Here is a 13,462-nt window from a genome sequence, read left to right as displayed (position 1 = left end):
CCAACCGTTTTGGGGAACTTAGAATGTTAGACAAAATGTTGTGACATTCAGATATGGGAATACATCTACTTAGGAAAATTATAATCCCAGGTAGAGAAATTATAATGAACAGTAGCAGAACTACAATCAGCATACTCAAATGCATCCACAACAAGCTAGACATATCCACACCAAAATCAGATGCAGCAACAACACTCTTTAACACCAAATCAACAAGTTCAAGGCCATCGATAACAACCGTACACTCAAGCTTCTACTTCTGACCCGTTAGTAACTTTTGTGGGGCTAATGTGAGAGCATATTACTCGCACGGAAGCTGTCGTCCAAGGGAATTCATCTTTCATTCGAGCAATGGAGGCACAATTAGGATAACTTGCATCAAATCTGAATAATCGACCACCAGGTTCATTACCTAGTGACACAGAAAATCCTAGTCCGAGGGGGAAGAACATTGTAAGGTTATCACTCTAAGGAGTGGTAAACAAACTAGCGAACCGTTTATCGACTCTACTATAGCACCTTAAGATGAAAATGGAGTGATCACTAGTGAGAAGGTTGAATTTGAAGAATTTATCAATGCATCAGACAAAGAAGTTCGACAAATTGTAACTCAAGTGCCTACTGTCCAACCTTTGAAACTTTCGATGCAATCAAAGGTGTCGACACAAGTAGATATATCCATACCGTTTCCTTTCCCACAAAGATTCAGGAAGAATGAGCATGACAAGCAGTATCAGCAGTTCCTGGACACACTAAAGCAACTACAGATCAACATTCCTTTAGTAGATGCTCTGGTACAAATTCCGAGTTATGGGAAATTTATGAAAGACCTCTTGTCCAAGAAGAAAAAGCTCATTGATGTTGAAACTATTGTACTCACAGAAGGCTGTATTGCTATTTTGACGAACAAGTTGCCCCTTAAATTGAAGGATCTTAGGAGCTTTACCATCCCATATTCAATTGGTAATCATTATTTGGGTAAGGCTTTATGCGACTTGGGAGCTAGCATTAACCTAATTCCGCTATCTACTTTCAGAAAGTTGGGAATCAGTCACATGAAATCTATTGCAGTGACATTACAACTTGTCGAACGATCCTTGGCTCAACCTGAAGGGCAAATAAAGGACGTCTTAGTTCATGTGGATAAATTCATTTTTTCAGCTGATTTTATCGTACTTGACCGTGAGGCAGACAAGGAGGTTCCCATAATCTTGGGATGACCATTTTTAGCCACTGGCCGAACTCTGATTGACGTGTATAAAGGTGAACTAACCATTTGACTTAATCATGGGCAAGTCACCTTCTGTGTTTTTGAATCTATTCAATGCAAGGGCAAATAAGAATGCTATACTGTTGATGTGCTAAATGATCTAATTGAGGAAGAATTCAATGGCCAAAGCACAACACTCTTTGAAGAGTTGGCAGTGACATCTGATACTGAATTCTTAGCAAATTGTGACAGCATGGTTGAAGCTCATAATCTTGAACTCAAGCATGAATGGCAGATTAAATCCTTAGACCTAGTGTAACACCCGTAACCCATATCCTTCGTCAAAATAGGGTTACAGAGCATTACCGAAGTTTACAGATCAAATAAACAGAAATTTCATATAATATAACTTTCGTGTCAGAAACCAATCAAAATCAAACGTATTGTTCCTTTATGAGCCCTTGAGGCCCAAAATACACATTAGAAACAAGTCGAGACTAAATCGGGTACTCAAAGAAGTTTTCAAGAAACATTGAAATTTTTCAAAGCTGTAGGGTCACAAGGCCATGTGACTCACACGGTCAGGAGACACGCTGATGTCTTAGGTCATGTGGCTATTCAAAATAGGGACACATGATCGTGTCCAGCCCGTGTCTATACCCGTGTAACTCTCTGACTTGGGTCACACGGCCAAGTCATAAGCTCGTGTGCTAGGCCATGTGAGCATACTGACTTGCATTCCTAAAAGATACAGGGGACACACGGCCATGTCACCTAACACACGGCTGAAACACACGACTTTGTCACCTGGCCTCGTGTCACACACGGCTGAGACACACTCCCATGTGGACAAAAATAGGTCATTTTCTAAGCCACATTTCTCACCCATATTGACACCAACCTAGCCTCAACAAATTGCACATCAACAAGCCATAACAAGGCATTCAACACAAGATAAAATCAAGTCTTAAACATGTATTATCACCACATACAACTAATAAACTCTTAGGCACCTCAAATGACAACTTAGAAAAATGTCAACCAAGTATCCACCTTACCTAACTAGTTTATTTAACCAAGTTACCAAAGTTCACTATAACTCAATTACATACATACATATATCACTTATACTAACATCGCAATCATACCTTAACTTCATACCAATATGTAAGTTGGTTATATAAACAAAATATTATTCATAATATTTTCATAAGTTAAACTTTGACTAAGTCCGTACGAAAGCCTATACATGCCATATAAACCGTATTTAATGTTTCAAAAACTACCGAGATAAGCTGGATAGTGTGACTTAAGTGTTGATCCGATCGTCTAACCTTCTGAAAATCTACAAAGACATTAAAAAATACAAATAAGCTTAATGAAGCTTAGTAAGTCCAACGGGTTAAATAAAAATCTTACCGAACCTTCTAGAACAAGTCAAATAAATAAAATTATTCATGTCAACTTCCTGTCATTCACAACTTCAATTGATAAATTCATTCGTATTCAAATCCATACAAAATAAATAACATGTCTCTCAAATTCATTAAATAATTCAATTTACCAAAAAATTTTCATTCGAAGGATGACTTACGGATAAGAGCACATCGTCAACAGAAGCTCATAAGAGCTAGTACTCCCAATTATGTCAACAGAAGCTCGTAAGAGTTGAACAGAAGCTCGTAAGAGCTGAACAGAAGCTCGTAAAAGTTGATTCACCCAATTACGCCAAAAAGAAAGTAAAACACGAGAGTTTGCAACAAATATTGAACCCCGATTTACTTGGGAAAAATGTCGTTGTCTCCATCCAATACCATCATACACCAAGTTACGAATTTACTCAAATCCCACGTTCCATTCAAACCGAATATCCAATTTAATATAATAATTCCAACAATGATTTATTTCCAACAATAGAACAAATGAATAATATCATTCATCAAATTTATACAAATAGAAAACTATAACCGTACGAACTTACCTGAATTAAATTGTAGTAATTGTAGAAGTTCAGGGACTATTCTGCTATTTTTCTTTTTTCACAAGTATCTACGGGATCTTGATCTAAAATATAAAATTATTCATTTATTAGCATGTATTCCATTTACAATTCATTTTACAATTAATGCCCTTTTATTTTTTTGAATTTAAACAATTACCCCAAACTTTTATAATTTTTGCAATTTAAACCCTTAATTAGTTAATATATCAAATTAACTACTTTTCTCAATCAATAATCTATCCAAATATTATAGGCTTCATAAAACCCCTAATAAACCCAAAATTCACTATCAAACCCTAATATTTGAACCTTTTCATAATTTAATCCTAAAATTAATATTTAACAAAATCACTTTATAAAATCATCATACAACACAATCAAAGCTCTAAATACATGTTATTCATCAAAAAAAAGCTAATATTCATCAGTGGAAACTTCCAAATTTTTTAATAAAATCAAAAACAAAGGTATGATATAGTTGGACCTAATTGTAACAATCTCAAAAACATAAAAATTACAAGAAACAGGTAAGAATTGAAGTCACATGAAGAAAAAATATGAAAAACTAGCTTAAGCTCTCTCTTATATGGTTGTTTTGGCTGAAAATTGAAGAAGAAATGTCTAGAAAACCTTTAAATTCAATTTGTTTTACTTTTAGTTTCATCAAAATTACCATTTTGCTATTGAATCATTTTATTTTATTATTTTCTCTTCATATGCAGCCTCGATCTTTTAATTTAGGCTTATTTATTACTTAAGTCCTTCCTCTTTTATTAATTAAGGCATTTAATCACTTAATTATTATAATTAGCAAGTTTTACACCTTCTTCAATTTAGTCCTTTTTAATTAATTAACTATTGAAACATTAAAATTTTTCAATGAACCTTTTATACTACCTTAATGGCACTCTGTAAATATTTATAAAAATATTTACGGCTCGGTTTATAGAAACAAGGTTTCGATACCTTTCTAAAACCACTTAACCTAATAAATTGTTATAAAACACAAATTACCAATTCAAAAACCTTTTTAAAACCATATTTGACTCGTAAAATTAAATAATAATATTTACGAACTTACTCGCTGGATTTGCTGGCCTCGAACCACTATTTTCGACAACACTAAAAAATCGAGCTGTTACACCTAGCCAAGAAAACAACTCCAATTTTCAAACCATCTATTGAAGAAGCTCCTACTTTAGAATTGAAACCACTACTTCCTCATCTTAAATATGTCTTTCTAGGTGATCACAATACTCTTTCAGTTATTGTCCCTGCAACACTGGACGCAATTCAAGAGGAGAAATTGGTCCATATTCTCAAGCAACATAAAAGGCTATTGCTTGGAGTATTGTCGATATTTAAGGTATTAGTCCTTTTTTTTGCATGCACAAGATCAAGTTGGAAAATGAAGGCTAGTAATCGATTGAAAAACAAAGAAGATTAAACGAGAAGATGAAGGAAGTTGTCAAAAAAGAAATCATAAAATGCTTGATGCTGGAATTATTTACCCGATTTCTAATAGCAATTAGGTAAGTCCAGTGCAATGTGTGCCTAAAAAGAGTGCCATCACTATGTTTCACAATGATAAGGATGAATTAATTCCTACATGCATTCCCACGGGATGGCGAGTTTGTATGGATTATTACAAATTGAATGCAACCACAAAGACGGATAACTTCCCACTTCCTTTCATCGACCAAATGTTGGATGGACTTGCTGGAAAAGCCTATTATTTCTTTTTAGTTGGCTATTCGGGGTACAATCAAATTGTTATTGCACCGGAGGATCAGGAGGAAACAACATTCACCTGCCCTTTTGGTTTTTAAAACGCACTAGCCACATTTCAAAGGTGCATGATGGCAATATTCTCAGATATGATCGAAGACACTTTAGAGGTATTTATGGATGATTTCTCAGTCTATGGGAATAATTTTGATCATTGCGCTGACAATTTGGATAAAGTGCTAAGCGATGTGAGGACATGCATCTTGTTTTAAATTGGGAAGAATGTCATTTCATGGCAACTGAAGGCATTGTGTTAGGGCACTGCATCTCTAGTCAAGGCATTCAAGTAGACAAAGCTAAGGTGGAAATCATTGAGAAATTACCTCCACCAATAAACGTGAAAGGTATTCAGATTTTTTTGGGACATACGGAGTTTTACTGAGGGTTTATTAGAGATTTTTCAAAAATTGCAAAGCCCTTATGCTCATTGCTGGAACAGAATCGAAAATTTTTCTTTGACGACGCATGTCTAGATGCCTTTATTTAGTTAAAAAAGAAGCTACTGAATGCACCCATTTTCATTGCATCTGATTGGTCTCAACCTTTTAAAGTTATGTGCGATGCAAGCGACTTTGCTGTAGGTGCACTTCTAGGACAATGACAGGGAAAAATGTTTCACACCATCTATTATGCTAGCAAAACTCTTACAAAGGCTCAACACAATTATACCTCCACAGTGAAAGAATTGATGGCTGTAGTCTTTGCTTTCAACAAGTTTCGCTCCTATCTTCTTGGTACAAAGGTTACTGTATTCACTGATCATTCGGTGTTAAGATATCTCTTTACGGAAAAGGATATCAAACCAAGACGGATACGCTGGATATTACTGTTGCAAAAATTTGAAATCAAGATAAAAGACCGTAAGGGTTTAGAAAATCAAGTTGTAAACCATCTATCTCGATTGGAAGTTGGCAGTGAAGACGGAAACATACTTCAAATTGTCGACGCATTCCCAGATGAGAAGTTATTTGCTCTAGATGCAACCCATTGGTATGTAGATTTTGTTAATCATCTAGTGTGTGGAAAACTCCCATTGGGTGTCACAGGCCATAAAAAAGAAAGATTTCTTCGTGATGTAATAAAGTATCATTGGAACAAGAACCGTATTTATTCAAGGTATGCAATGACAACATTATTTGACGTTGTGTTTCGAAGAGGAGATGCTTTCAATCCTGAAGCAGTGTCATGCTGCTCCTTATGGAGGTCATTTCGGTAGTCCAATAACTACTGCTAAAGTTCTTCAATCAAGATTTTACTAGCTGACATTATTCAAAGACACCCACAATTTTGTGAATCAATGTGATATGTGTCAGCGCACCGGTTCTATATCCTGACGCAATGAAATGTTATAGCATCCAATTATGAATGTTGAATTATTCAATGTTTGGGGTATGGATTTTATGGGACCATTTCCAAGTTCATTTTGAAATCTGTATATATTAATAGCTGTTAACTACGTCTCAAAATGCGTGGAATCTATTGCAGTCCCAAAAGATGATGCAAAGACAGTGCTAAAATTTTTTCACAAGCATATACTCACTCGATTTAGCACACCAAAAGCATTGATTAGTGATCAGGGTACACACTTTCATTGCAACCAAGTGGCGACCGCACTGAAGAGATATGGAGTTAATCATAGAATGGCTACTACTTATCATCCGCAAACCAATGGACAAGCCAAAGTATCAAATCAACAAATTAAGAACATTCTTGAGAAGGTTGTAAACCCTTCGAAGAAAGATTGGTCTTTTCGATTGGATAACGCTTTATGGGCATTGCGGATAGCATACAAAACTCCTTTAGGGATGTCGCAATATCAATTGGTTTTTGGGAAAGCATGTCACTTACCAATCGAACTGGACCACAAATAAATGTCGGCAATTAAGCAAGTGAACATGGATTATGAAGTGGCTGGAATGAAAAGATTGCTGGATATCATTGAACTATAGAAGATTAGGAGAAATGATTATGAAAATGCTACAATTTACAAGGAAAAGAGCAAACGATAACATGACAAGATTATTTTACAGCGACCATTTATCGCGGGTCAATAGGTTTTATTATTCAATTCTCGACTCAAATTGCACCCAGCTAAATTGCGTTCCCGTTAGTCTAGACCTTTTGAAGTTGTTACTGTATTTCTTCATGGTGCAGTCACAATTCGAGATTTACGTGATGGACACCAGTTCAAAGTAAATGGACAGAGGCTAAAATACTATTTTGGAAACAATGATCAAAAGCAGGAAAAGACCAATAAATTGGTCGAAAATTTTTAATTTTTTTCATCAGTACTCTGTGATTTTAGTTTATTTTACTGTCAGCACATTCCATATGTTTGAACTACCATTTATAGCTCTTCAGAATTCAGGGAAAGTCAAATTCCACAGTTGGATCAAAACTCACTCTAGCCATTTGATCCTTATAAGTAGGCACAATTTCTATTGGAGACAACTCATCCCGCCAACCCTATATCTCTCCACAAAACAACACTCCTCTCTATCATCCTCTTTCACTCACTATAAATTCTCCCTCACTGTACCAATTGTAACGCATTCAAGCAACCATTTTTATTTCTTTTTTTTTCGAAAAATCCTATCTTTTTACCTTTAAAACATTTTCCCTCAACAAAAGATGGAAAAAATAAGAGGCTCAGTTAAGAAAGCCACCAAATCTACTAGGAAACATGCATCCTCTGCTCCCACAGTTTGTGAATCAGAATCCCCCAAGCTAGTGCAGACAAATGAGCAAGTAGTCTTTTTGAATAAAGTGGCAAATGAACGATTTCACAAAAACATATTAAAGTGTAAATTTCATCTCGATTAGGGCATTTCTCTTTAACAACAACAAGATTTGGGTAAAAAAGTATCAAAAACCATCTCGAAGTTAAAGTGGGAAACTTTTTACAACCATCTTGGAAGCTACTCGCCTTCATTGGTATGTGAGTTCTATGCCAATCATTACGATCATGAGTTAGAATTTATTTTTGTTCGAGAAGGTTTAATACCATAGGACGCTGCAAACATCAACGAGCTATACAACACCAAGGTTGATGTCGACGAACACTCTGAGTTCATGGTTGACACCATAGATGAAAAACGAGACTTGTTGGTGAGAGACTTGTGTGCCGAGTGAGAAATTTGAACAGGTTCCCATTAAAAGAACTATACGATGCACCGTCGCTTCCTGACAAGGTAAAATTTGGTTTCACTTTGTCAACTGTAAACTAAAGCCCTCCACTCACAGCACCACAGTCACCCTAGACAGAATGTGTCTGATACATTCTATCGTCAAGGGCTGAAAAATTGATGTGGGCACAATAGTTCACCACGAACTAGCTGACCGCGCCTCAAGGTAGATTGGGATCTTAGTTTTCCCATCACTGGTGATGTTATTATGTCAGCAAAGGGGAATCGTGCCCCGTGCTGGTGAGGAAGTCTTGGAAAATAAGGGCTCAATTAATGAAGCCTTTGTACCAAGAATGACTCGAGGCAAGGACACGTCGATAATGAAGGAGGCAGAGACCAGCAAGACAAGAAAGGGCAAAGCCAAAGCTGACAACAAAAGAACTAACCTGAATGTAAAGACATCTTTATGGCACAAACTGATGGATGTCGAAAAAATAGTAAATTCCATCAACAACAGGCAAATTAAGCTTGTCGCTACAGTAGAAAATATGGAGAGATCCAAGAATTTGTTTTACTATTATACCAGAGCCTGGAACAGTTCTATTGTAACCACATTAGGCCAACTGAGCCCATCCCCACTGCCAGAATTCCCTGTGTTTCCACCAATCATTCACAATTATGACCTATTTTTCTCAGATGATGACTTAGAAGACCGAGATAGACCAGTGGCATCCCCACCCATTGTGCAGGTCTCTAATAATGAGAAAGAATAGGAATCCAAGGACATCGAAGAATGCTAGTGAAAGATTGATAGCTTGTTTGAGGATGGTATTATTGTCGATCAAGAAGACACTATTGTTGAGAAGGAAGTTGATGCTGCAGAAGCAAAAGTTGTTACAAAAAAGGAAATTGTTGCTAAAGAAGAGGAAATTGTTGAAAATGAGAAAGAAAAAGAAGAAGATTTTGTTGAGAATGTTGTCACCGCACCCGAGTCTGTGGGTGCATATATTGATAATTTGGAGTGAATTAGAGGGAGATCGGTGAAAGTTGTTGAAGTCACCAGTGAGGAGCAATGCAATTCATGGGCAATAGTGGTCTACACTGGACCACTCCAAGTGGCCTCTCCTACACAAACAGTAGTCGATCATACTAGATCTGAGCTAGGAACTAAGGAGACAATTGCGCAAAGCCTAAAGAAAAGAAAAGGAAGCGCTCCAAGGATAAAAAACAAAAGGAGGAGAAAGAAGCATCCTGCAGCCACATCACCGGTTGTAGATAATTGAGTTAGTTTGTTTTAAGCTTTAGTTATAATATTCATGCATTGCATGTAGCTGTAGGTTTTATTTTGATAAGTATACATTTTCATTGTCATTGTCATTGTCATTACCTTTTAGTGTTAGTGCATTAAGGACAATGCAAACTTTAAGTTTGGGGGAATGCACATGGGGCTTGGAAATGCACCCACATTTCAAAATTTTTGTTTTCGAAAATGAAGCATACAAGGTTTAATTATAGTTAATGAAAATTGTCCAAAAAATTTTTTTGTTACATTCAATGCTTAATTCTTAAATCATGTAAATTAGCAATGAATGAGTTGGATAAATTTGATAGAAGATTGTAGCTTCAATTCTTTGATGAATGGATTAGGTTGCATTAGTAATGGATGACTACTATTATTCTTTAAATCTTGAATGAATCTACTTTGTACAACTACTTATATGTATATATAGTTATAAAGTAGAGACATTCCAAAGTAGGTGTAGTATGGAATGTTAAAAAGGGAACACTCCAATACAAGCGTAAGAAAATCAATCTGGCCAAAGGCTGTCACTGCATGAGTGTGTGTTGGCGTAATTACGTACTCCCTGGGGGGTTTGTTCTACCCCATCGTTACTTTTCAGGAACAAGGGTACAGTAATGCAACGATATCCCTTATTCCGAAAAAAAAGGAAAAAATGTAAATATATACTTAATATTATACAATAAATGTTGTAATGGTAGATAGATCTTAGGGTTTGAAGCATAATGCTATCATTGGTGAAGTTGCAACCTTATTCATTCATGCTTATGAATTGTCGACGTAATATTCTTTCATCTAAATGTGATTCATCCATTGGGAATTTAGAGTGTTCAAGTTGCTAGAATGATCATTTACCTTAGTAAATTTTTATTTTATTTTATTTTTGTAGCCTTGCTAGTTTCTGTTTTACTTTAGGACAAGTAAAAACTCCAGTTTGGGGCTGTGATAGCACTAGAAAGAGTATAGGGTTTCCCCCTACTTATTGGTTAAATTGTTCCCATTTAGTTATCTTTAGCATACATTTTAGCATTTTTAGTTTAGTAAATTGCATTTTATAACTCAGTGAATCCTAGCCTATTTTATACTTAATTTTGCTATCTTATTGCATTAAGGTCACTACATGAGTTAATTCCAGATTGCATCCAGAATTGTTGCCGTACCTGACAGATGTCTACATGCTGCTGCATAGGTTAATTCCAGATTGCGTTCAGAATTGTCATCGCACCTGGCAGCTGTCCGGATAAGAACCAGAATTATGTGAGCTGTCCAGTCTGGTATAACCAACCTATATGAACAAAGACAGAATAATTTTAGGGAAAGGACACCTGTATTGTGGGGGAGGACATAAAAGGTGGACACGAGAAGAAAAAGGGTCCTACTTAAGTGGTTTTTCTCCATCATCATCTTCATCATCCGACCTTGAAGCTTACGACCATGTCAACTTAAACCTTTTATGGGTGAGCCAAAGTGAAAACCAGATGGAGACTAGCTCTCAACAAAGAGACCTAAGTGCGTGACAAGAGGGAATAGAGAGATTTAGTCGAGTTGTCTAGGGGTTTTATTGCAGTCATTGACACTAGAAAGTGAAGTGACAGTTTGAGCCAACAAGCATTACAACGAAAGTTGAGTGAGGATTAGAGGAATTTAGTCCACTTGTTCTTAATAGTGCCATTCTGCCATCACCGGAAGGTGAGGTTAATATGCATAGTTAAGTTTGAGATTAAGTGGAGGAGTAACGCTGAATAATATGTACATTGAATTTTATTACACCGACAATCACCTATACTTTTATACCTTGTGAGCACTTAGTATTCTACTGAAGATTTATGTTGGGGATCCCAGTTTACCATCATCATATTTTAGTTTTTTTTCACAGTTATTGCATCGACAACAATCCTCACAATTCATCTCATTTATATCCAGTTATTGTACCGACATTAACAGACAAAAGACACCATTCCTGTGGGATTGATATCCAACAGACTCACATCTGTCTACTATGCTTGCATCGACAAAGTACGCTTGCACATTATTACTATGATGTTAAATGACCAATCAGTAATGTCTAGTTGATTGAACAGAAACCCAAAATAGGAATTTGTTATGACCACCAAAGCGAGCTAATCTCCCATGTCTAGATCTGATTAAGTTTATAAGTTAGTTGTCTAAAGTCTCATTTATTTATGCTATTTTTATTTTCTTTCTTATCAAAATCTAAAATCTTTCATTTATTTTTTATTGCAATATAATTTATTTAAATTACTACTTACTTCTATTTGTGTTTAGGTTAACATTAATTTAGTACTCGCCTCCCTTGGGTACAATCCTCAAAATACTCACCTACTTTGTTGTAAAAACTATATTACAACTTAACTCGTATACTTGCGAATATCACATGAATTTCATATCTTTAGTTGCAGTATTTACACTCTGGACGTTGGTACATCTGGAGGCGGTCAAGTCGTTGGCACTGTTGCAGGGGACACAACATTACTAAATTGATTTTAATGTTTAAATTTTAATAGAATAATTAGGAAATATCTAAGTTATAAATATGATCATTATTTTATTTTGACTAACATATTTTACTTTCTTTTTTGTTTTAGTGTATGACTCGCAGTAGGGGCACACCTATAGAGCCAGCCACTGACCCAAAGAGAATAATTTGTAGGAATCATTGACAGCAACATCACATGCAGAACCAATCACCGGTTGCAAGCAATCTACCATGTGTTAACCCATCGTACGACGAGATTAATGAACCTAACATCCAAGATCTACAGCCACCACAATTACCAGCAAACCCATGTATAGCATATGAAGAAAGAACCCTAAACGACTGTGCGCTACCCAAACTATAGATGGCTCAGGGAAGCATCACAAGGGCAACCATCACGACAAATAACTTTGAGATTAAACTATTCACGATCCAGATGATCCAAAATAATCTATAGTTCTGAGGCATAATGACTGAAGACCCAAATCAGCATCTTAAATAGTTCCTTCAGCTCTGTGATATGTTTAAATATAACGAGGTCACCGATGACACTATTCGTCTTCGATTGTTCCCCTTCTCATTGATTGATAACGCGTGTACTTGGTTAGACTCGCAAGCTCCAGGATCAATCATGACATGGAATGAACTTGTGGAAAACTTTTTGTAGAAGTTCTTTCCTATTAGGAAAACAATCCAACTAAGGAGAGAGATCGACACATTCAAAAATACTAGAAGGAGAAAGCTTTCATGAAGTTTGTGAGTGTTTAAAATGCTGATACAGAGATGCCCACACCATGGTTTACCTAAGTGGCTGAGATTACAGATGTTTTATAATGGGTTGGATGCACATGCACACTCAAGATTCGATGGAGCCGCAAGAGAAGCCCTAATGAATAGGACATTTAAGGATGCGTATGACCTACTTAGAAACATGGTGCTGAATTCCTGCCAGTGGCCAAACGAAAGATTTAGTTATGGCCAGGGATCATCTACGATAAAAGTTGTCCAAGAAGATGATAAATACAAACATATTTTGGACAAACTTAACCGCATAGAATCCTCATCTAGTGCATCATCAATATGTGGAGGAGATAAACCACTCTTCCATTATCTCAATAACCCAACTAAGGACGTGAGCTACATCGAGAATAGGAGTGGAAACCCTTCTTGAAATACTTACAATCTTAGTTGGAAAGATCATCCAAACCTAAGACGGGAGAAAACTAGGGAGGAGGTGATAAAGCTAATTCTACCAAAAATAATACTTACCAATATCCCTATTTACAAAAGCCTCGGGTAAGGGCCAACCTAAATGACCATACTATATATGGTCAACACCTGGATCGGATTGAGGGGGAGATGTAGTTAATAAGGACCAAAGTAAAACAGGTGTAGTTTGAGTGCACCAATATGACAAAAACATTGACTAAGATTGAAGATCAAAAGAGCCAATTGATGAGCATGATGGGAGATATTAATAGGAAAATTGGCACCGGAATCCCAAGCAACACATAGAATAATCCTCGAAGCGAAGGGAAGG

General features: G+C 36.3%; 1 protein-coding gene across 1 annotated transcript; it reads left to right on the top strand.

Moving 5' to 3' along the window:
- Nucleotides 1-644: 644 nt before the first annotated feature.
- Nucleotides 645-1,220, top strand: LOC107950069 (uncharacterized). Its single transcript, XM_016884812.1, has one exon. The coding sequence runs from the start codon at nucleotides 645-647 to the stop codon at nucleotides 1,218-1,220; it is 576 nt and encodes a 191-aa protein (XP_016740301.1).
- The last annotated feature ends 12,242 nt before the right edge of the window (nucleotides 1,221-13,462 follow it).

The sequence above is a fragment of the Gossypium hirsutum genome, chromosome D03 (genome assembly GCF_007990345.1).
Source record: "Gossypium hirsutum isolate 1008001.06 chromosome D03, Gossypium_hirsutum_v2.1, whole genome shotgun sequence".
In the NCBI taxonomy this organism is placed as follows: Eukaryota; Viridiplantae; Streptophyta; class Magnoliopsida; order Malvales; family Malvaceae; genus Gossypium; species Gossypium hirsutum.
The sequence above is the reverse complement of the archived record's forward strand: the minus strand, read 5'-3'. Positions and strand labels throughout refer to the sequence as shown.

Excerpts from the sequence above, each read along its gene's own strand:
- LOC107950069 (XM_016884812.1), top strand. The coding sequence starts at position 645 with ATGCAATCAAAGGTGTCGACACAAGTAGATATATCCATACCGTTTCCT.